The sequence below is a fragment of the Tenrec ecaudatus genome, chromosome 9, assembly GCF_050624435.1.
Source record: "Tenrec ecaudatus isolate mTenEca1 chromosome 9, mTenEca1.hap1, whole genome shotgun sequence".
Classification (NCBI taxonomy): domain Eukaryota; kingdom Metazoa; phylum Chordata; class Mammalia; order Afrosoricida; family Tenrecidae; genus Tenrec; species Tenrec ecaudatus.
The window spans coordinates 72,687,615-72,713,047 of record NC_134538.1 but is presented as its reverse complement, the minus strand read 5'-3'; the positions used below and the strand labels follow the sequence as shown (position 1 = coordinate 72,713,047).

Here is a 25,433-nt window from a genome sequence, read left to right as displayed (position 1 = left end):
CTGACATGTTCTTGGTCATTGAGACTACAAGGATTTAACTCTGTTTGAATGTTTATGTTTACATATGACACTTTAACTTTTAATTTTTTTCTTATTGAAAAATCTTATCATTCACTTCCTTGTTTTTGGTTTCTTTGCCTAAAAAGAAGTTCCACATCTACTTTTGGTTTCATTTTCTTAATAAATCATCCATCTCTCAGTAGAAATAAATGCCACCTTTATCAGACTAAATAACTGGAATACACATGCACAAAAACGGCACCCCAGAATTGTCAGATATACTATGGTAATACCTTTCAGAGGATAACTGGAATCTCATTTGGAATTTAAGAAGACGATACATGTTTACAACTAGAATATTCACATGCATAAAACTGATATATACCTTCAATTACATTACCCTAGAGAAAAATCTTATTATTCTGTGTAGCTTATATTTATCTAGTTTTTACCTGACACTTAACATTTTTCTGTTAATATACCTGAAATGTATTCCTGTTATACTTCCTAGAATGTGTTCAGGTATTTATTTTGGGGATGTATTTATTTTGTAATTTATTGGCTTTGGCCCACTTACTGAACTATTTTTCTAACAAGTTTTTAATTTATCATCTTTAATTAATTAGAAACATAATTTATCACTTTTTTCTGTTTTATAATTTTATTGCTAGCTTTTTTTCTCATTTGGCAATAACAATAAACTTCCACAGTAATAGTATAGAATTATGCTGCAAGGAGGCAAACGTGTCTTGTTCTGACTTTAACAACAATAAATTTCATATTATGCCATTAAGTTATAGTCCTGACCTTCACAATATTTGAGTGATAAATAGGATTTGTCAAGGTCGTCATCACTCTACTTCCAAAAATACCCTTCCATATTAGATCTAGTTCATGGTATGAGAATGGTAGCCTTTTATATATAGTCTCAAAGGCCAATTCATAGTCTGCCCAGTTTCTTTGTATTCCTTTGTTCTTTGCAATACAATAACAATACATAGCAGGCATAAACGGTTTGTAACTGTACTAGATCAATATGCCCTCAGTTATGCACAGTGACAGGCACTAATATTTCCTCAGTATATGGGTGGGAAATTGAGGCACAGAGGAGTGTAGTAACTTGTCAAAGGGCACACAGCTGATCAGTAGAGAAACTAAGGCAGGACACAGAAAGTCTCACCTGAAAGCTATTCATTAAACTCACCATGAGTGAAAATGAAGGAGACGAGACAAAGACCCAGGCAGCTTTGTCCTCAAACATTCTTACCTGCCTCTCTCTTATTTTAAAAAGATTTCCAAATGCTGTAATTCATCTGTTTTTAGGTGTATTGTGCTTCATCTTCTTAGCTACTACCAAGTTAGTCCTAGATTCAAAGTGATACCAGGTACAACAGAACAGAACACAGTCTGATCTGCAACTTCCCTAAGGATCAGGTGGGGTTCAGACCACCATGATCTATCTTCAGCAGGATGAGGACCATCTGGCCCATCTAAGGCCCACAAAATCATTGATATGTAGCACACCTCACCAAAGAGGGGCAGTTCCCGTCACCACAATACCAAACTCAAACTCACTGCCATCGAGCAGATGCCGACTCATGGGGACCTTGGAGGGCAGGGTAGAACTGCCCCAGTGAGTTTCCAAGACTCTTAACTCTTTATGAGAGTAGAAAGTCCCGCCCCCTTTCTCTCCTTACATTAGGAATGCGTTAATCAAATTTTTGACAAAATACAGGTTAATTTTTAAGATGATAATTTTGTATGGCCCACAAATGATGTTATAAATATCCTTAGCAGAAGAGATTCTCCAATGCTGATCTACAGAGTTTTCTCTGGATTGTTTTCATGAGCCCATCACCAGGGCTTTCTTCCTAGTCTGTCTATAAGCTGCACTAAACCTTCTTGAAGAACACGTAAGCCTCCACTGACAAGTGGTGGCTGTACATAAGGTGTAGAGACAGGGAACTGAACACAGATCTCCCACATGGAAGGCAGGAATTCTACCAATGCCATCATCGTTTATAGTGACTATTAATTTTATAGAGAATTTTAGAGCTATACTTTAATATAGTAAAAAACTAAAATAAATTTTATTTACATATGCCCTTTGAAATGAAAAGCCCATTAAAGCAAATACTGCCTTGTGAGCAATTAATTTAAGCACAGAAAATCATAAAATCACAAAAGCTCCTGAAAGCAGCTCTAGAGTTTTCTCCTATAGGAAAACATATTCTAAATGATTATTCCAATGATTACCAACCGGGTATATTCTTTTGATGGTTACTGCAGAATCGATCATTCATTTTTCCTTCACTTTAACACATAAGCCTCTTTTTGGCATTCTAAAGGATTGAAATAGATATACCCCTTTTATTTTTTCAAACCAAAATGTTATCAAGCAAAAATTTAAACCTATTCTATACGAAAAGTATGTTCAAGGAAAGAAGGTGTACTTTATAGTCTAATTCAGGAGTGTGGTCTTTACCTGAGAATTTTTAATGTTCTTCTAGTTAGCTGGGAGCACATAATTACCTGCACCTTGAGAGGAAATACATGTTCCGGAATATACTGCAATAGCTCTTAATAAAGAAGTTACACCAGATTTCACGCCACATATCAATTTCAGTCACACAAGGTTTTAGAGACCTTGTTACTGAAAAGTCTTCTCATTAAAGTTTTAATTAGTTCTACAAATTAGACTGTAACTCCCTGTAGGCAGGGACAGTGTTTTTCCAAACTTTCCCACACTGCTATACCAAGAGCCAAACCCACTGCCATCAAGCACATTCCGACTCTGAGCAACACCATATTGGGGTTCCAGCCTACAAATCGTTCCTGATGCAGGCAGCCTCCGACACTGTGGTGAGCAGCCCGAACCCGAGCCCACAGAGCCACTAGGCCACTCTACACAGTGTTTCGGAGACTGCAAATCTGTAGGGAGCAGTCTCCTCTTTCGCCAATAAAATAGTTGGTGGCTTGAACCTCCGACCCCGCAGTTAGTCCAGCCATGGCGCAGTACTTACTAGCACATACAGCCCAAACACAAATGTCTGCTGAATGAATGCGCACAACTTACAGTAATTATGGGGGAAATGAAATTATCCTAACTCGTGTCCACGTAACATGCTTATACTTTGATCATAATATAGGTAAACATTATACACATTTTTGTTTTCTTTTCTTTGTTCAAAAATAGAATTAGACACCATCATTCAAGTTCATGTTTGAGCTTGTCGCCCAGCAGTGAGCTCCCTTCCTGTCCCTCCAGCTCTGCATGTCCACGCAGAGGTCAGCACACCCCTCCACGAGGTCCCTGCGGGTTCCCTCCAAGTCCACCCCCATCACAGAAGTCTGGCCCTCAGCTAGCAGCAGCAATAAAGGGCCAGGGAAAACTAAACCCTGTGTCAACAGGAGATTCCAACTCACAGCAGCCCTACTGGACAGAAGAGCAGTCTCTCCGTTTCCAAGGTTGTACATTTTCACAGACCCAGACTACTCCATCTCCCTCCCACGGAGGGACTGGTGGGTTCTAACTGCCCAGGAACCAAGCCCTCAGTGCCACCAGGACTCTTGCAGAAAGGAGAAAGAAATGCTCCGCCACAGCTGCTCTGCTCAGCCTTCAAGGCTCTCTTGGCCCAACCTTCTAGCCCCCCATGCTCCCCCCACTCCTGGCTCCTTTCCTCTCCCTCAAATTGCAGATGGGTGCAGAGAAGCTGAGAATACCCCCCCCCCTTTGTAGACTACCTCCATCTAGAGAAGGGACAAGCAGGACCCTGGGCTCTGCATTTTAAGATTCCAGCTGAGTCCTCTGCCTTAGAGCTTGGGCCCCAAGGGCTTTGCTCCTTTCTTCCCTCAATCACCTGTGAGAGCAAGCAGGTCCCAGGAAGCCCTTGAGATGTATTCCTGCCTGAGAATAAATTCACCCACCCAGGTTCCATTCCCTTACACGTATATTTAATTTGTATTTGATTTTAAATTGAGGATGTACCTTCCCATGCCCTCTCATTTAATTTTCTCAGCATTTTTCAAATGAAGACACTTGTGCTCAAAGCAGGCATGTCACAAAGGCTGGTGAGTGGCAAGGCCGCAATGGGCCTAGGTATTCTAACTCCAACTCTGAGTTTCTTTCCATTGTCCAGAGCTGCCCCACAGCTGTGGGCATTTAATGACCTCATCTTACCATAGTATGTCATGAGAAGTGCATTCTAAGTGCAAACTGATTTGCAGAATTTAAAGAGAAAGCTTATTCATAAATTGAAGCTAGCCCATCTTTATAGCATCTACAAGAGCTGTAGCCTCTCTGAATCCTAAGTGCCAAAAATGACAAGGAGAGTTTGAAAGGCTCTTCTTATATCTAGCAGGATAAAGTTTTCAAATCAACGTCCGCAAGTTCTGTACTCAACCCCATCCCACCCCGACTCCCCCAAGTCCTAAGCCTTTCTGATTATCCCCAGGGGTCCAGTTGGAGTTTGTGTCTTTCTGGAAGGAAGCTGAGGTCATGAGTAAATGGTGACACCAACAAGGCCTCCGTGTGATGAGATCAGGGTGCTTTCTGAAGGCGTAGTTCTGAGAAGCTCGTCCCCTGGCCGGCACAGGCCCCCATGACCCCCTTCCGCTGCTCATACGGTGGAGTCCACACTGGCCTGAGGGCAACAACCCCCCACAACACCAAGTGCCTCAATGGCTCCATTCCTTTGCTCCTGCCTAAAAAAAAAGGGGGCGGGGGAAGGAACAGACACCCCCAAAAAAACCGTACCTTGTCCTTTGAAGTCAAGGGAATTCTACAGTGGCTTTTTCTGCCACTCCAGCTATGATACTTCTATTAGAGCAGTAAGGCTCTAATTATGCATACATCATTGCTTCCTGTGCTGGACAGCAAGAGCCTCGAGGCTGAGCTTGTGTTTAATCCATACCTATGCCCAGCACCGTGCATGGCACCTACCTGGCACACACTGTTCACTGGGTAGAATTACTAAACGACTACCGTCTCATACCGCCCCCCCCCCACCATCCAAGAACTACTGACACAATGTCAGATCTACATGTTAACAAGAACCCCCAGGGGCAATTTAGAAACACTTTCAGAAGCAAAGGATCTCAACACAGACTGCCCATCTGAAATCCCTGAGAGTTCCAGGCATTCCCAACAGCCTCCCTCCCACCCCGGGGAGTGTGTTCTTGGCTCCTGCACTGGAGTTTGTGCACTCACAGGGTGAGTCCAATGTCCAACCAGGGTTGGAAACACTGATGCAGGAAGAGAATGGTGATGGTGAGAAGGCACTGGTGGGCCTCCAGCTCAGGGATTCTAATTGAAAAGAACTCCCCTGGTGCTTGGGAATGTACATTTTTCATCATACCTAAGGAGATTAGAAAGCAAGAACCCTGGTAGCATAGTGGTGAACACACTGGGCTGCTAACTGAAAGATCTGCAGTTTGAAGCCATCAACAGCTCTAAGGAAGAACGCTGAGGCTTTCTACTTCCATAAAAACGCACAGGGGCCCTTCTACCCTGGCGTGTAGGCTCTGCGAGTAGGAATAGACTCAATGGCAGTCCGAGTTTTGAGAAGGAGACTAATAAAAACCAAACGAACTGGAAAACGCTGACCTTATGTAAACAAGGCCAGCAAGGAGGGACTATGAAAATAATTAAGGCATTGGAATGAAGCAACATGGACAACTGTCCTAAAGTGGGCTTTATTAGGAACAGGCAGAGATTAATGTAACAGGTCATCTTAAACCTGGTAGATGAAAACTTGATGGCTGAAAATGAAACGCGCTGCCATCCAGCCACTGAGCCCTGGTGCCTCAGTGGGTTTCACTTCTGGGTGCTAAACACAAGATAGGAGTTTGCAAGCCCAGGGGCCCCGAGGGAGACAGAGGAGACTTTCTATTCCCATAAACAGTCTCAGAAACCTGAAAGCAGGAGCAGTGTTAGCCTGGCCATCGGGTAACTGAGTGAAATCACCTGGCAGCAGAGTTTAGCGTGCAGTCCATGCTGACTCAGTGGCCTTCGAGAACAAAGTAGAACTGCTCCAGAGCTTGCGAGGCCATAGATCCTCACAGAAGCAGACTGCTGCACCTTTGCTTCCTCAGTGACTGGGAGCTGAGCTACTGGCCTTTCGATTAGCACCCAAATGCTTATCTGACTGTGCCACCAGGACAACGTTAGCCGAGAATAAGAATTTACAAAAGGGGAAAAAGAAACCTTAAAAGTGAGTTTTCACTTCCTCTGATAAGAAAGTCATTCTAAAGAGAAACATATTCTTGACATACCCTATAACTTAGAAGTCACTGAGCTTCACAGCAAAGCCCACATGGAAGAAGCACATCAACCTGTGCAATCACAAGGTGTCAAGGGATCAGGTATCAGGCATGATCAGAACAAAAATCTTACCATAGTGAATGAGCCAGGGAGTGCGGAGTAGAGACCCAAAGCCCATTTGTAGGCCAATGGACATGCCCTTACAGAAGGGTCTTGGGGAGGAGACGAGACAGTCAGGGTGCAACGTAGCAATGATCAAAAATACAACTTTCCTCTAGTTCCTAAATGCTTCCTCCCCCCGCCCTCCCACTGTCATGATCCGAATCCTACCTTGCAAGCCTGACTAGACCAAAGGAGGTACACTGGTACAGATGAAAACTGGAAACACAGGGAAGCCAGGGCAGATGATTCCCTCAGGACCAATGGAGTGAGTGGTGATACTAGGAGGGTATAGGAAGGGTGGGTTAGAAAGGGGGAACCGATTTCAAGGATCTACATGCGCTCTCCTCCCTGGGGGGCATACAACAGAAAAGTGGGGGAAGGGAGACGTGGGACAGTGCAAGGTATGACAAAATAATAATTTATAAATTATCAGGGGTTCATGAGGGAGGGGGGAGGGGAGAGGGAGGAAAAAAGTGAGGACCTGATGCCAGGGGCTTGGGTGGAGAGCAAATGTTTTGAGAATGATGAGGGCAACGAATGTACAAATATGCTTTCACAATTGATGTATGTATGTATTGTGATGGGAGGTGTATGAGTCCCTAACTAAAAAATAAATAAATAAATAGCGCTTCTCTGGGTTTCCACTTTCAGCAAGGGTAAGCTGAGGGGTTTCCACTTGGTTCTCTCCAGTCCTACTACTGAATGACCTGGAATAAACCAAACTAGCGGCTGTCCAACGGACTCTGGCCCTTGGCAAACCCAAGTCTTACAGCAAAACTGCATGCCACAGATTTGCAATAGCTGGCTTTGGGGGAATTAATCTTCCCCAGGCACCTCGGGATGGACCCCAACCTCCAGTCTTTCGGATAGCACCTTAATCTGCGCTGCCACCAAGGGCCTCAAGTCACCTTGAGCAGACACTGCTATTAACACTAAATCCCTCTGCTTTACTCTCTCCGTCCGGGTGTCTCCATGGCTATTCCGATCAGCTCCTTTCCACCTACAGGAAAAACCTAGTCATCTGCCTTCTTAAGAGTAAACAAACCCACTTCTGTAGCACCGATTCTGACACAAGGCAAGCCAATCGGGCAGGGCAGAACTACTCCCCAGGGTTTCCAAGGCTGTACAACTTTACAGAAACAGACTGCCTCATCCTTCTCCCACGCAGCGGTTCCTAAGTTTGAATCACAGACTTTGTGGTTAGAGGCTGAGTGCTGTAACCACTGCATCACCAAGGGGCTTCCCATTAAAACTACAGCCAAGAAAACTGTATGGAACAGTTCAATTTCTATCCCGTGGGGCTGCACTGAGTGGGAACCACCTCGACAGCACACAGCAACAATTAGGATAATGTCTAACACCTGTTTGTCATTTGCAGTTTACAAAGCACTTTCACATATGCATATAAATAATCTGGGGATCTCTCTGAGACAGGTATGGCTCTGATTTTCCCCCTTTTTATCATTTTATTGGGGGCTCGTACAGCTCTTATCACAATCCATACATACATCCATTGTGGCAAGCACATTTGTACATATGCTGCCATCATTTTCAAAACACTTTCTTTCTCCTTAAGCCTTTGGTATCAGCTGATAAGGTTCTAGATCACAAGACCAGACAAAGCAGAACCTGGAGACGACCCTGGGTTCCACAACTACATTCCCTGGTCCAGACTCCCAGACCCAGCCATGACAGTATTAGTGAGCACATTCAAGTAAAGGGATGTGCTGGAAAAATGCTTACAACCAAAAAAAAAAAAAGAGTAAAATAGCTAGTTTTAATGTAAATGTATGAAACCTGCAGGGCCCAGAAATTATACACCACCATTCCCAAACAGAATATAACTAGGCTTCTAAACCAAAAATATAGACAAAGTAAATTGTCACATTTTTTAAATATTCAAGAATATGCATAGTAAATATGCTATCAAATTTTTCTTAATCGTATACTTACTACAACCACCACCTAACATATGTGCTTTAAGCACCAAAAAATACTAACTTCCTTTTAAAAAAATTATCCTCACATAATATGAATCCAAATATTTTTGAAATGCAAGTCATCTATATAATTTTCATAATAATTCCTTTGGGGGAAACCCCACATTTTAAGTACATTTTAAAATATTTAGATAAAATATGCAATCAAATCATAAGTATTTTAACAATCAGTTTGAGCCTCATTCAGTGCTTCTGGGCAAGCACAGCAAAGCTACAAATCTCTAAAGTAAACTGAGTGGTGTAAGTAGAAGCTTATTTGTTCTGAGAAAAAGGAGGAAGCACCCACATACAACATTCACTCTAGCCCATCATATTAAGCAAGAGATTTTACCAACTCTCCAACGAATAAACCCTTCCAATCATAAGGTTACCAAATCAAACTCCTAGCAGCCTTACAGCACCAGGTAGAACTGCCCCTGTGAGTTTCCAAGACTACCTGTTAACAGGTGCAGAAAGTCCTGTCTTTCTCCAGAAGGGCAGCTGATGGTTTCAAGCTGTTGACCTGTGACTAGCCGCCCAACTCATGGCCACTACGCCATCAAGACAGAATTCTTAAGGTTACAGAGAGCCCCCAACCCCACCCCAAATTTCACAGCACCCTAGGATACCTCAGTATCTGGCTTATCTTCTAATTTATATGATTACGAAATCTGGGAACACTTTTACTCTATTACTCTATCTTCACCTCGTACCAAACCACCAACCAATACAATCAGCACCAACTCAGAATTGAATCGAATTTCAAAAAATAAGCATGCAGAAACAACATGGAAGCTGACAGAGCATACAAATAATATCTAGAAATCAGAGTGATTCCCCAAATGAGAAGTGAGCCAAGGAGCGCGATCACTAATGAGAGACCCTGGGTCTCAGGACCTAGGAATTCATCTGTTTTGAAAGCTGCCTTAGACTTAGATCTGAAATCGACAATTTGACCGATGTGATTAGCAAAGCCAGGAGACCGCGGATCCCCAACATCACCCAGCAGACTCACTAATGATGCTGGGCCACTCGGCTGGCCTACTTTAGCTTCCTCGGCTGTGAAATTCCAAGAGGTAACCTTTAACGTCCAGATTTTTATGCAACATCCAGAGATCAAAGATTATAAAAGAGTGAGAAATAAGGCACTACTACAGAAAAATCTCCAGGTCCTTGGAAACAGTAGCACTGTGTCAGTTACATAAGTATTTTATGATTAGTATTAAAACCTGGAGGAAAGGATCCTGTGGCTTGACAACTGCAGTTATGCATATTACAAAAAGCAGTGATTATGTTAGGAATTAAACAGGAAAACGCAGTGCCAAGCAGCAGCATGTCAGACAAATTTTAATTGGTATAAAAATAAGAATAAAGTCTCACTCTCCTCAATTATGACAATCTACCCAAATTAAAAATTTGTCAGGAAGAGCATGTTTTCAAAATTAATTTGTCAAATGATTTACAAGCCGTGTTTAAGTATCTTTGGTGCTACTGTACACTAGTAAATAAAATCACTCCCGTGCTTCCTCAGTATGTGTGAACTCAAGTCTGTGGTAGGATCTGGACAGCGGAATTGTGTTTAAAATTTGCCAGTGGTTCAGGGAACAGCAGGAGCCCCGGTGGCATGGGGCTATGAGATGGTCTGCTCACAAGAAGGCCAGCGGCACTTGGAGAGCACCAGTGGAAAAGTTCCCTGGGGAGAAAGATGAGGCTTTCTGCTCTCATAGTGTTACGGTCTTGGAAAGCACAGGAGAGGTTCGACCGTCCTGTGGGGTCACTAAGGGTTGGAATGGACTTGATGGGAGTGAGTGTGGTTTCCTTTTCGAGTGAATAGCTAAGATGGAGACCCCACGGTCCTGCCCCCGCTTCTCATTTTGCAGCTGCATACACCGAGGCTCAGAAACACTAATTGCTTTGCTCCGGCACGGGTCTTGTTTGCAAGAGTAGAATCAGAACATGGACCTTCTAAGGCTGCAATTTCCAACTGTGGTCATGACACTGGACGAGGAACTCAATTTTGTGGTTTATAAGCAGCATTTTAAAAGCAATACAGATCATCACAGCGCACTACATCGTGCAAGGATATCAGAAGCCCTGGTGGTGCAAGCAAGCTGCTAACAGCAAGCTTGACAGTGAGTTCTACCTCACGCAGTGGCTTCTCGGATGAGACCTGGTGTTCTGCTTCTGGAAAGATTCCAGCCAAGAAAACACTCCTAGTTCTTCTTTGTCCGATACTTCACTGTCATGTAGTCCACGCTGACTCATGGCGACCCAACAGGGCAGGGAGAACTGGCCCTTCTGAGTTTCCAAAACTGTAACTGTTTACAGAAGTAGAAAGCCCCATCTTTCTCCCAGGATGTGGCTGGTGGTTTTGATCTGCTGACTTTGTGGACTGCAGCCCAATGCATAACCTTTACGCCACCAGGGCTCCTCTACTCTGTCACATGGGCCTCGTTAAGGAGTTGACATCCACTTGATATCATCTTTACATGAAACTTCTTAGTGAGATATGTGCTGATCAGTCTCCATTGGCCTCTCCAGATACTTCCCCGTCCTACCCCCAGCCCTTCTCTGCCTTGTGCCAGGCCCCAGGAGGGAGGCTCTAGGGAATGCTTAAGCTGAGCCCCTTACCTCTGATCGGGCTCAGCTGGTGGCTCAGCCAGTGAGAAGCACCGGCCTGAGTATCCACAGATGATTGTGAGGAAGAAGTTTGGGGTTGCCCCTTGGCTGGGCCTGCCCCTACAGCACAGCTCGGGCTGGAGGCACCTCCTGAGAAAAAGCTCCCTGCCCTTCAGACTTACAGAGCTGGTAGCAGCTTCCCATGGTTGGCAGTCCCTGCATGTTTCACCTGCTCACACTTCAGAAAATCCTCTGCTTATTAAATCTGTTTCCTGCCAGAACACTGGCATGCATGACAGATAGACACACACACATGCAGATGTTTATTGTTGCTGTTGTTCAATTGTCATCGAGTCAGATCTTACTGGGTTGCATTTTCACAAGTGTGAGCAGGTTTAATGAAAATTGCATTGTTTACTGTAGATCACGGTTCAAAAAGTTTGAGCAACATTGCCCTAAGGTGCAGTCTCATTGCCATGGTTCTTACTACACCTCTGCCCCGGGCTGATCCAGGGGGCTTTCGGGTGGAAACATTTTTAACCCTCTTTTACAATTGTTACCATTAAGTTAATAGTAAATGATAACACACTCACTGCCATCATGTCCATTCAGACTCACAGTGACCCTATGGGACAGGGCACATCTGCCTCTGAGATTTTGAGACAGTACCTCTTTACAGCCCCATCTTTCCCTGGGGAGCGGCTGGTGATTTCGAACTGGTCATTTCTGCTCAATGCAGCATGAGCACAACTAAACCAATCAATGCGTAATCACTATGCCACCAGAGCTCCTCCAAGAGGTAACATTTGCTATCTTTGAACCTTAAAAAGCCCCAAATTAGGGAAACACATTAAAACAGATTCTTTAGCAATGTTTAATTCCACCCAACAGTAGAAAGAACCACCACTGCAGAGAATGCGTTCCGTGTCAAAGAAGTTGATCAAGAATTTGTCCCCCAATCCCCTAGTTGTTGTATAACTGAAAAATTGTGATGCTATCATGGTATTTCAAATTGGAAAGTATCTTCCTAAATATAAGTGAAGCCACTTGTATCCTAGCTTAATATTTAGCTGATGTGTTTTGTTTTTCCAAATCAGCTGTAAATTGTCTCTTGATGAACAAAAGACAAGGCAATGTCTTGCACTGTGGCAAACAGTTATTTTAAAACCATCTACTAAAAAAAAAAAAAAACCCGTTATTTTGTCAGTTCAACTTTCACTCACTTAAAGGAGGCCGGGAAAGAGTAAAACTCTCTCCGCCTCTCTTTGCTGGATCTGAGTGGCCTCTTGCTGTTTGGCAAGGAGGGGTTAGCGGACATGGCTGTCATAGGTCTATGATGGTACAAGGCCAGAGAAGGAACCAAGCACCCAAGACCTGGTCATTTTCCAGAACAATTTCTCATTCTGACTCATGGCCTCATGCGGTTGGTGAGCAAAGACACCAAATCTGTACATCGTGATCTGTGTCAGCCTGTGGTCCAGGTAAGGGTGATGGCTCCTTTACGGTGTCCACTTCCAAAGTCTGAAGGGGGAGACTCAAGCAAAGTGGCACACTGGTACATCAATATGAAGGATGGGTATTACTCTAAATGCAAATGCAAGCGCCCGGGTGGCGGCATAATAGTTACACATTGATTGGGCTGCTAACCTCAAGTCTAGCTTCACTCCTCTGGAGAAAGCTGAGGCTTTCTGCTCCCGTGAAGAGTTAAGTCTTAGAAACCCACAGGGGTGGGTCTACCTGGTCTTACAGGTTTCACTATGTGAGAATCAACTAGATGGCAGTGAGTCAGAGGAAAACACCATCACCAAATATAAAGAAAGCAGGCAAGGGGTGGCAGCCGGCAGTACTTCATCTGTCTCAAGATTACACTGTTGCAGCGGTATTCTGTACTATTACTACAAAGCACTCAACGTTTATAAATCATCACTCAAGAAAAATACAACTTCGGAGGTCTGTCACTAGATCTCACAACAGCATTATGTAATTTGCTTTGTACAGTAACGACTGTTGACTGCTTTTGACACAAAGCACCCACCCTTGTAGCACCCATTTCTTGTCATTTTTCTCCTCATCCCCACAGGGTAAGTGGGGCGGGGCACAGCTCACAGAAGAAACAACTTGGAACTTACAGCAAACTCAACCACTGGGAACAAGAGAAGCCTCTGTCTTATCCACTGTACCATGCTGCCTCCCCAAGGTGAACTTCTTGAACCTGCACATTGGCCGTGTTTTTCATGCTCACTCCACAAAGAGAGGACGGGCTGCAAATCCAAAATTTTTCACGGCCTGAATTCACATGAAAAAACATCTAGTAACATCATTAACCTGTCTGAGCCCATTAAAACAATGATGACTCTTGAGGGTCTTCAAGCCAGTGGCTGTGATCGTGATCGTGGTAGCCTATAGCGAGCGACCCTTTAACTCTTGGCCCGGGAGACTTTAGGTCACTAAAGAATTTGCAAAGATACTTTGGGATAAAACAACCAGTAATTAAGTAATTCAATAGCCAAGGGCTATTAATGGCATTAAATAGTGAAGGGACCTCCTGTCATTTTCCCGGCTTAGAAAAATTAGGTCTACTATCTCAATTGCCATAACTTGCTTTATCGGAATACACACAAAGTAACAAAGATACACAACGTGACTGCTGTAACACCCGCGCCGCCACCCCCCCCCACCCGCCCCCCAGCACTTCCTTACACACCATCCATTTTGTGCACCGCAGAGGGAGGGCGGGGTACCTGCTCTCCTCACTAAATGTTTCCAGGCCAGCAGGGAGGGTTTTAGGCTCTCTCGGGGTGCACAGAACACAACACAGCGTGTAAAAGTGACGTGCCGTGGAGAATCACAAAGTGCCACATGCGGTGCTTGCGAGCACGACAGAAAATGGGGGAAATGGGCTGAAATTTAATTATAAGTTTAGCAACTTTCTCGGACGGGGAACGGTGGCTTTGCTTCGAGCTCAAGTGAATTACTGCCACCCCAAAGCCAGCCGTCGCCCCGCTCGGGGGCCAAGATAACGGGAAGGCAGAGGACCGCACCAAGCAGCCGTGCCCAAGTCTCGCTCGCGCAGCCCTTGCCAGTTCGCAGCCAGGCCGGGCAGCTGTTGATCTCGGGGCCATTTTCCTTAAAGCCGAAAGAGCGGGTGAGAAGGATACCAAGAAGGTGGAGAACCGGGCCGGGAGAGGGAGGGAGGAATGTCCCAGGCGGAAAAAGTCCGAGAGGGCTGGTTGCAAACTGGCGGGGATCGGCCACCGGGGCTCCGCGCCCCGGAGGCGGGAGGGGAGGGGAGGGGTCCGCGCCCCAAAGTTCCGCGTCCCGGCGGCGGGTCGCCCGCGCGCCCGGAGCAGCTCACCGAGCAGGAGCGTGGTCCAGGTCCGGCCGCGCCCCGCGCGCCGCAGGCCCAGCGCCCCGCGCAGCCCGCTCGCCAGGCGCCCCCCGAGGCCGCCCCCGGCCGGCGGCGCGGCGGGCTCGGCGCGGGGCCCCTTCCTGCCCGCGGCGCCCTTGCGTCCGGGGGACGGGGACGCGCGCTCGGGGCCCGGCTCCCCGGCGCCGACGTCCGACGCCCCCCTCAGCGGCGACGGCGCGGCGCGGGGCGGCTGGGGCGCCTTGGGGGCCGCCTCCCGGTGCTTGTTCCGCGCCTGCAGGACCATCTTGGCATAGTCGCGCCCGCTCGCTGCGCGCGCCCGGACGGCGGCCAAGGAGCGGAAGACTGGAGGGGCGGCCCGGGCGCCGCTCACTCTCCGGCGGGCGGGCGGGCGGGCGGGCGGCCCCTCCCCGCGGGCCGGGAGGCGGGGAAAGCAGGAAGGCCGGGCGGCGGCTGCTTCCCTGGCTGTGCGGCCGGGAGGCGGCGCCGGACTCGCGCGCCCGCCGTTGCCGCCGCTCTGGTTGTCACGGCGACCGCAGAACGCCGGGGGGCGGGGGGGCGCCTCGGGGGCGGGGACTCTCTGCGAGCGGCTGCGGCCCCGCCCCCGCCGCCCCTCCGCGCCGGACGCGCGCTGGGAGCCAGCCGGCGCGCACGCGCACATCGCCGGCGCGGGAGGGCACTCGACCTCGTGGCAGGCTAACGGCTCGTGCTCCGCTGTGCGGGCCAGGCCGATAACGAAGAGCCGACGGACGGCCTTTCGGACCCAGGGACGCCGTCCTTCACGGCGCGTCTCTGCCCAAGGGAGAGTTTTCTCAGGGGGGGGGGCGCTTTTCAAAGTTTCAGACACAGTTCTGGCTGCGAGTTTGCACGGGAGGGAGGCAAGGGTGAGAGTCGGCCCGCGCGACCCGGCGCAGGCAGCGGCTGGCCTGTCCGCCGAGAGCCTCTGTGCCTGCGCTCCGAGCGCCTCGCCTGCTCCGCGCGCCCTGCGTGCAGGGAATGCAGCCGTGGTCTCCCGTGCAGTCCCCAGTGGGTGACCTCAGCTCAGGACGCGGCCGCCTGCAGGTCCCCGGGGCACTGATGCGAAGAACGGGCACAACTCCCCCTGAATATAGCTGCAAAGTCGCTCTAATGTGCAGCTGATAAGGGTCGGGGCACGAATGTGCGCCTGTCATTCAAACTGTACAGTGACGATCGGGACCGAAACCCCGGCTCAAGGTGAAAAAATAGAGCAGCCGAGAAGGAAGGATAATCAAGAATAGTCGGCTAGTTACATATTCTGTAACCTTGTCGCTTACTAGCAGAAAAACGTCCCTGGCTGGTAAAATACAAGATTAGAGTTGGAACGACTTTTATTTCACGTGGTAGCCGAGTGTGAACGTCAGTGAAGCCCCCTAGTCTTCACTCTGCACAAAGCCCCAGGCCCTTGGGAATGAAAACTAAGAGATGACTTGTGTCCTGTGTGTTTTTTCCAAGAAGTTGACTTCAAGTCCCATCTTTGTAAATGAAGCCACCGAGTTCTAATTATCAAGGTGTAATGCCAGGGCCCAGCCCTAGCATTTTCTTTACTAACACCAGCATTCCTATGGTGTTAGGCTTTTTTAAGGGATAGTAACCTCTTTTGTAAAGGGGGTGGGGGTGGGAGGTCCAGGTTAATTAATCCCTCATACTTTGTATATTTTGTAAATTGGATTTTTCAGATGTTGTCTTTATATGGAGCAGGGAACAACTATTTTTAGACGCTGGTTTTTAAGGAAATGATTGAAAGTGAGATCACAGAATGCCTGGATTCTGAAAGATGTGTCAGATGATTCTTACCCTCTGGGATTAGTGTTGAAATCACAAGGAGGCTTCCAAAAGATTCGTAGGAAGATCTTAATATCTTTTCATTCCATTTCTCAAGAATATTTGTATTAGGACACCTTGTATTAGGACACCAAATTCTCTTTAAAGGTAATGCAAATCATTTGTCAACTGATGTTTTGTAGTGGTTGAGATAAGTGAAGAAAAGACACATGGACTATCAAAGAGTCTCTAATGAGCTATGAGGAGCCCTGGTGGCAGTGGGTTGTTTTGAGCTGCTAACCAAAAGGTCCGCAGTGCGAACCTGTCAGCTGTTCTGCAGGGAAAGATGAAGCTATCTACTCCCAGAAAGATGTGCAGCCTTCGAACCTCACAGAGGCAGGCCTCCTGCCCCAGGGGGAACGGAGAGAGAGCTCTTGGATTGCTTACCCTGGCCTGAGAAGCTGCACCTCTCCACTTGGTACTGTGTCAGAGCCCCAGCAGAGCCAGCTGTTAGCAGCAGAGGCTTATTGAGAGATACAGACAGTCCGGACCCTGTATAAGTTTACAGAAATATATAAATTCACAGAGTGGAAAAGACTGCTCCACTTGACAATTTTTTTTAATTTCACACAGTGAAGTACAAACTGAAAGTTACAAAAATGAGAATTATTTTAAAAGATAGAGAATTCAAAGGCAGGATAGCTTCAAGTGGGATCATTGTTCGGTGGCGTTGAGCCCTGTTCTGAATCATGGCAACCTTATGTATGGCAGAAAGAACACAGCCTGGTCTGTGTTACCTTTACAAATGGTCTTACGTTTGAGCCCATTGTTGCAGCCCCTATGTCAATTCATCTTGTTGGGGATATTCCCTTTTTTTACTTCTCTACTTTATCAAGCATGATGTCCTTTTTCAGAACCTGGTCTCTCTTGATAACTTGTCCAACCAAAATAAAATAAAGTCTCACCCTCCCCACTTCTAAGGGGCATTCTGGCTGTACTTCTTCCAAGACATTTTTGTTTGTTCTTTGGCATTCCGTGGTACTTTCATTATTCTTTGCCAGCACTGTCAGGGTCAGCTAGAGGTCTGGATGACCTATCCCAAATCGCCTCACTTGATCCCTTCCACTGGTCATGTCCCAATAACTCATCGCAACACAGAGCAAGGTAAGGACTGGGGTGAGCCAATGGGGTCCTGCCACTTGACCCCTTTAAAGTCCAGCGTCATACTCTTAGACGACATTGGCTTCCTCGAATTCTGAGATGACCAGCTTTGGGCTTGATGCGTACTTTGCTTATTAAATCTTGGCTTCTACTGTCTTGTCTTGATGTCTGCCGAGGTGGCAATGCACTTGAGAATACAAGGATGAAAAGTCAGGCGACATCAACTTTGGACACATAAGAAACACCATAATTCAAATGCATGGATTCTCCTTCGGTCCTCCTCAGGCAATGTCCAACCTTCATATCACATGAGGCAATTGAAAGTACCATGGCCTAGGTCAGGCATAGCTTAGTCCTCAAAGTCATCCTTGCTTTTCAACACTTTAAAGCACTCTTGTGCAGCAGATTGGGACAGATAAAATCTGCGAGGGTAAATCAAACAGTCTGCACTAGGACCCATGCACTCACACTGCCATCGAGTCAACCTTGACTCACAGTGACCCCTAGTGGGTTTCTGAGAATGTAACTTCTCGGAAGTAGAAAGCCCCGTCTTTCTCCCATGGAATTGCTGGTGGTTTTGAAATGCTGACCACGGGGCCCAACTCTTAACCACTCCACCACCAGGGCACCATATACATGTACTAGTTTACTCCAAGCAAAACATGTTTAAATATGGTATGTCTCTGATAAGTGAATGGCTGTCCACAACGTCCTCGTCTTTAAAAAAAAAAAGTCAAGTCAAAACAGTGGCCCCAAAGGTATCTGCTGGGTCAGTTCAATTCAAGGCAAGCAAGGTCATGGCCAGCTTTCTGAGACTTTAAGAGATCATCTTGAGAGTTTCTTAGAGGACACCGATGATCATGGAGGCCTATTATGAAGAAGTTTTCAGAAGGTTGAAAAACACATCACTAAGAAAAAGGCGGGGGTAATTTGTACTAAGGACTCCATCACAATGTAGCTGCTCATGCTTCCAGGGCAGCCCTACCAGAATTTCATTGGGAAGCCTTACTCCATGCACCCTACAGCTCTGATCTTGCCCCTCAGACTCTGGTGCCCAAAACTCAACAGTTAAAAGGTGCACTGCTTGAATTTCTCCAGCATGTCGAAACATTTACTTTCTGGCACTGAATGATAGTAGCATTTGTTGAATTGGTGAATGTTATGTTGCGTATGTTGTTGCCAGAATTGGGGAAAAAAACCAACAAACATAACTAGCAATGAGGGGTGGGAGTAATGTTCTAATATTGATTGTGGTAAGGATTGTACAACTCTTCTTGATGTGATTGAACTACTGTATGATACGTGGATGAGGTGCCAATAAAACCTTACAAAAAAAACCAGTTCCTTTGACATGGAGTAATCAAAGAATGTATAATTCTTCTGGAAAGAATGGGAGAGAGGAAAACACCTAGGGATAGCAACGAATACTAACTTCACGTTTTTATATTTTTGTTCAGTAAAAATTCTGTGATTTTGTAGTAATGGTTTCTTATTTACTCTTGTGAGATGACATAATTGGTTTCATTGAGTACATGATCACAGGACAATGACAGCACAGGTTTGGGGGTAGGGGTGCAGGGTACCCGCACAAAAATTACCCTCAGCCATATTTGAGGAATCCATTATAAAGACTTGCCCATAATTCTGTGCATTGAGACCCTTCGTGCCTAAGCAATCATCTCGTTCACTTGTTTGTCCACAGAGGAAAGATCCTCTCCGAAGAGACAGTGTTATCTTGCACCTGCCAGCCCTCAGGGAAGAGGAGTATCTGGGATATAGGATGAGGCCAGCTGCGTCAAGGTCAGAGGGACTGCAATTAGAAAAGGCAGCTTTCCCTCTTGATCTTTCAAAGGCAGCTAATTGCTCCCAAACTGACCTCTTTCACCTTGTTTCTTTGTTAACATTTTTGGAGGAGCTGAGCCTCAGCCTCCCCCTGAGTAGATTTCATTTAGTTTGCTTGGGTTCTCAGTCTCAGAAAGCTCCTGATTGTTTTTTTGTGTTTTCAATAAAAAGCAAGTTGACCCTAAGAGTTATGCTTTTCACAAAAAAAACCTAGTATGTATTTTTTTAACTGTTTTGTTTCCTAGGTGTTTGAAGTGAGTTGAGGAGGAGGTGGGGGTGACCATACCCACGGGGTAGAACATGATCAGCAGTGACCCCTAGTTTCCACTCAATTGCAGAGAGCTGGGATTGTTTAGGGACAGGCAGAGAGGATTGCTGTTCACTTTCAATATACATTTACAAAAAGGAAAAGCGGAGCATTAAAAAGAATTGTTTTAAACCAAGCCCATCACTTCTTTCCATGTCTAAATATATTTTTAGAAGTGGACAGAATTATGAATTTCTGGTGCAGGACCTTATTATAAACATGTCAGAATAGCCTCCTCCAGACTTCTCTAATGGGTTGTTTTTTATGGTTTGTTTTGTTTTCCTTGCTTTTTTCTAATGTTGGGTGAAGAAAGTAGGTTGTATGTTTTTTAGATCCTCTCTTTCCTATAGAGCTCAAGTTCTTTATTTGGGGGTGGGGGAGGTGGCGAGTGGAAAGCAACAAGCATTCTAGACTCAGGCCCAGGCTTTAAAATAGAGTGCAGTCCCTGCTTCCACATTGCTCTCTCTAAGCTCTCATGCAGCACCATCTGCGTGAAGAAGACATTTGTTGAATGAATAAATGAGTGATTGGGTGAATGAATGAAAGACTGAATCCAAGGATCACTGCTAATACTCTCCCCATAATATTAGCCCATTAAGAAGCCTTGGTGGTATAGCAGTTCAATGCCCCGATGCTGTCATGGATTGAATTGTGTCCCTGCCTCCCACATTTATGGCCGCTTGTCTGGGCCAGGAGTTTTGGGTTTGATGCCTGCGTAATGATGGAACGTGGCAGTTATCAAATGATCGTCCATGATGAGATCACTCCTTCACTGCGCTTACACAACCAGGAAGAAGAGCCAGGAGCAAAACACATCCTTGGGGCCCTAGGCCTTGTGCTGAGAACTGAACTCAATCTGAGGGGAGAGTGATGCCAAGACACAGGATGAGTACCAGGCCTACAGATGTCAACAGGGGATAAGGACCAGTCTGCTTCCTTAAAGATTGCAAACACTGCTGTGTGTCTATACAGAAGTGGACAGCTTCATCTTCAGGGGGTTAGGGGACTGAAGGCCTGTGGCCCCAGAATCTTGAGGTCAATCAACACCCTGACAGCATTCCAGCCAAGCCCCTCCCCCTTTTGTTTCTGGCTTAAAGTTTCTAGAACATGTTAGATCAGGTGAGAATCTGATCTGTGAGTTTCCAAGACTATATCTCTTTGTGGGGGTAGAAAGGCCCTTATTTCCCCCGTGGAGTGGCTGGTAGTTTTGAACTGCTGACCTTGCCAATCACAGCCCAACTCATAACTGCTATCACCAGGGCTTCTTCCCCTTCAATATTACAGCGTTAGGAAGCCTATGGGGTAGATTTACTCTGTCCTGCAGGGTCCCGATGAATCAGAATCAGCTCAATGCCATTGGGGTTTTGGTAGTGTACATGGAAGTCAATTCTTTCCAGCCTACCTTTCCCCTGGATCCCAAATCTCTGGAAGACAAGGACTCAGTCCTATCACCTTCATTTTGACTCACAGAACCTCAGCCAGGTCCATGAACTGGCTAGCGGAATAGAGGGAGGATGTGGGAAGTTTGGGTGAGACGATTTAATAAACTTTTATCATGGGTTCTTATCAGACAGTTTAATAAACTTTTATCGTGGGTTCTTATCCATTCCACAAGTGCTGGCTCAGTTTTCTTAACTTGGCAGCCATGTAGGAAGTCCTAGAAAGGGATACTTGAAGGTTTTGGTTAAAAAATGATCATTTTGGATGCAGATTTAGTCCTTTCTCTGACTCAGCCCACTGACCTAGGTCAGTTTCTTTACTCCTAATACAGGCACAGTTACCTCAAAACTCAAAGCCAAACTCACTGCCATGGACTCAAAACTTTCTCAAAGGTTTAGAAAAATTGAGTAAGATACACAGCGTTTCGAGTTAGTACTGCAGTCACAGTAAGTGCTCAATAAATTTCAAAGCCATCACACACATACAAAGGATGGCAAGCCAACTGTCCTCCCAGAGGCTGGAGGCTGACATCCAGGCTGGCCCATGAGCAAGCGAAGATGCTGTGGAACAGAAGGCAGGGGAGCGAGGCCAGTCGGGTGATCTTGAGACAATTAAGACAGATGTTCATGCTCCTCATGCTTCCAGCTTACAAACGTTCTGCTCAATAGTTGAGCCCCTGATGGATCCCTGCTTCCTGTGTGTTTAACAAGTGAGGCCCATGTGGTGGGCCATGGTTCCTGTGAAGCACCATGGAGTCAGCTTCCACTCAGAGCGGCCCTGTGCACAAGAGAAGGAAACACTGCCTGGTCCTGCGCCATCCTCCCCATCGTTCTTACATTTGACTCATTGTTGCAACCGCTGTGTCAACCCACCTCACTGAGGGTCTTCCACTTTGCCGACCCTCTACCAAGCATGTGGTCCTTCTCCAAGGATTGGTCCCTCCTGATAACAAGTCCAAAGTACAAGCGACAACCTCTCGACACCCTTGTTTGCTGTCTACCTCCAGCACAGGTGTGTCCTTAAGATTGGATAAAATAGTAAGCAACTCTTGATGTTCACCCCAAAAAGGGAGATTCTTTCACACAGAGAGGGTGGTGGAACAGAAACTAGCTTGGTCATGGAAGGTTACATGTCAGGTTTCATTTTATCTTAACGTCTGGGAATGTGCTATATTCATATCTCTAGCTGTAGGCCACTGCCTGCCACATTATTGTGGTGGATGTCATAAGATTTTGACAAACTGGCATTTTAAAAAAATGTGTTGCACGTGAATGGTCTTATGAATTAATTGAGGGTTATAATGAATTTAGATTAAGCATTACAATCACTCATTATCTTTAATGTGCCTTTCTTTCTAGGAGTTCCACATGCATCAGGAATGTACTTCCTTGTGAGACACTTCTGAAATACTGGGCCAAAGCAGACGATCCTCCGGACAGGGCCTCAGAGGAGGAGCTACTCAGGCAGAACTCTTGATGTTGGCCCCGGGGGCGCACCCTCAATCCTTTGACCCCTAACATTATGCTTTGCGCATTGAAATAAAAATATTTTATTTAACTTTTTAAAATTACTAGTAAGGGACAAGGAGGAAGGAGATTACAAGAAGGAAATGAGCATTATTTACAGGAAAATAGAGAAGTGCAGAAAAAAACCCAATCACACTCGGGGATAGTCAGGTTTCCGGGCCGAGTAGGCACTGTTAGCAGGGCAATGAAAAGCTCAATCCGGTCCAGAGACAGCGGTTGGCGCCAGTTTCCTGGAGTCCCTGCATTGTCGTTGGAAAGGTCCATTTTCTCCCTCTGGAGCCCTGGTGGCATTAGTGGTTAGGTGTTGAGCCCCTAACTGCAAGTTTAGCAGTTCTAAACCACCAGCCGCTCCTCCAGAAAAAAGCAGACTTTCTACTCCCATAAGGAGTGAGACTTTGGGAAACTCACAAGGCCAGTTGTACTCTGTCCTATAGGGTCGATATGAATCAGCATCAACTCGATGGCCGAGTTTTGCTGGGTTTTTTCGCCCACCTGTTCTGAGACCCACCAGGTGAACAGCTAGAGACGAATTTGACTCTAACAAATATTTCCTTGGGCAGAGCTGCGCTCCGTTGGCTGTTCAATGGCTGGTTTTTCCAAAGTAGATTGCCAGTCCTTTCTTCTAAGGCACCTCTGGGTAGACTCAAGACTTCGGGGAGCAGCCAGAAGTCACCCAATCGTTGGTGACAGGAGAGGACCTTGCCTATGCCCCACTCACCACCTGGAAACCTAAACTGGGCCCAATAAAGCGTCTGTGTGTAAGAGTCAACTTCCCACCAAGCTCCAACATTAACTTGTCACTGCATTGTAAAGCATTCCTCTAGTCTCTAGTGAGAACAAATGTAAATTGCTACTTTATTGCTTTTCAGATTTTATCTTCTGTCTTTCTTGCTGCTGACCTTGTAATTTAAACTGTTCATGCTCCAATGACTGTGCCCGAGGCACTCGGAGAGACCATTATTAGCCCTCTTGCTAGTGCACCGCCAAGACCCACTCTGTTGTACAGGGCCCCGTCTCTTAAAATAATGTCGCTTGTGTTACTGAGGGTTCCCTGTGTCCTTAGGGCCGCAGTCTGTATGAGTGACATTAGAAATGCCATTGAATCAATTCCGACTCATAACAACCTAATAGGACAGGGCCAAACTGTCCCTTTGGGTTACACTGAATCTCTATGGGAGTAGAAAATCTTTCTTCCTTGGAGTAGTTGGTGGTTTTGAACTGCTAACCTTGTGGTTAATAGCCCAACATGTAACCAATCCACTATGCCATTAAGGCTCCTGTAGAGAAGAAAGAGATGTGGGAAATGGGCTGACACACTATCCTAGCTATGCCTGTCAGTCCAAAGAAGAATATGGGACCAATGCATATAGTAAAAGAAGAATAAGCGGATGAAACATGAAAAATACCCAGAGTTCTACCTGGATCGTGGCTTTCAGAGCCTTCCTATCCCCACCCCCACCCCACCCCCAACCAGTCCACATCTAAGTAGACTCCCCTGAAGGGTATTGAGCGCCCCATCGTACTGCAGGTGACCTCAGGACTGCTGGGAACCAATGAATTCCCTTCTAGCCTCCTGCCCAGGCCATGGCTCGCTTGCGTCCAGTAAGCTGCTGCTGACTCAGGAGGCTGTGCGTTCCTCTAATCTATGCACTGCACCCCCACCCCCAGTTCTGGGGGGAGGTTGGTCGATGCTCGGATACCACATGCTCAGTGCCTGTTAGTTGGCATACGTTCCTGGGTGCGTGACACAGTAATTCTTCTCAGCCTCGGCACTCCTTGGAACCACTAATCCTTGATACGTTCCTGATTCACTCTGCTCTTCCTGGCTTTGGCCAGAGGACCCTTATGTGGAGACAGGTTTAGTTCTCCTCAGTCCCCTCCTTCACAGAGCCCCTTTCTGCCTCCTGGAACACTCCCTTTTTTCTGTCTCTCCTTCACAGACTGCCCACCGCCCCCACATCCCATTTACTCCAGTTCTATCCCCAGTTCCTACCAATATGAGAAACGACTTCAGCATCTTTCTTAAACTGGCCTTCTCAGCTCTGTGACATCCTCCTCTCTGGGGACCTGCATCCCTCTTCGATGTCAGCTGTCCACTCTTACCTTACGGTGTCACCCTGGACTTGACATCACTCCGATCTGACTATGCATTTTAAAACTCAAAAATTCTGTCCCCAACCCGAGCCAGTCCTGGGGCTTTGGGGCTTGGCTCAAGGGGAGTCCCTCTGGGACATGGGGGCACAGTGAATGGTATGACTCTTTACTGGGAATGCCTACACAGTAGGGTATGCTGGGCCCCCCTAGGGTTTCCCGTATGGGCTCCAATAAATTCCTTCCCTTTTGCTTAAAAACAAACAAATTCAAAAATCCTGCTCTTTACTTTGACCCCCCCAATGGCCCCAGGTCTCTTGGTATACTACCTCAAGGAGTTGTCAGGTCTCTGGTCGCCTCAAATTCTCACCCAAATGCCAGAACCCATCACTGTCACCCTCTCTTGTCAAGATCCTCGATTGTTTGCCCTGTACTCATTGGACTACTAACTGCAGTGAGCAGTTGAGACCAACCATCATTCTGAGGGAGAAAGCCAGGGCTTTCCACTTAAAGGGTTACAGACTCAGAAATTCACAGGCACGGTTCTAACTTGTTCTATGGCCAAGGGCCCTATGGTAGGTATGAGGGGTCGGTGTCGACTTGACGGCAGTGAACTTGGTTTTGGTAGTCTATGGGTCTCCTTTGTTGAGCCACTTAGCGAGATGCCACTGTCTAGACACATCCCTGCTACTGAGAAGCAAAGCCCCAAATATTAGAAGGCGGGATTTTTCTGTGGATTTTTCATTTCCGAGCCCTGGTGATTAATTGTGGTGGTTACTGCTTGCTAGCGGCAAGGTTCGAATCCCCCAGTCACTCTGCAGGAGAACGATGAGGCTGGCTGCTCCCACAAAGATTTCCCATCCCCAAAACCCAACAGCCGTTCTGCTCCATCCTC

General features: G+C 46.5%; 1 protein-coding gene across 2 annotated transcripts in view; it reads right to left on the bottom strand.

The window, feature by feature from the left end:
* Window positions 1–14,792, bottom strand: part of DPY19L1 (dpy-19 like C-mannosyltransferase 1) — a 106,220-nt gene extending 91,428 nt beyond the window's left edge. For both annotated transcript variants that reach the window (XM_075558198.1, XM_075558199.1), the window contains exon 1: window positions 14,378–14,792. In XM_075558198.1, coding sequence (XP_075414313.1) covers window positions 14,378–14,675 — 298 coding nt within the window. In that variant the 5' untranslated portion in view covers window positions 14,676–14,792. The remainder of the gene's footprint in view (window positions 1–14,377) is intronic.
* Between the last annotated feature and the right edge of the window lie 10,641 nt (window positions 14,793–25,433).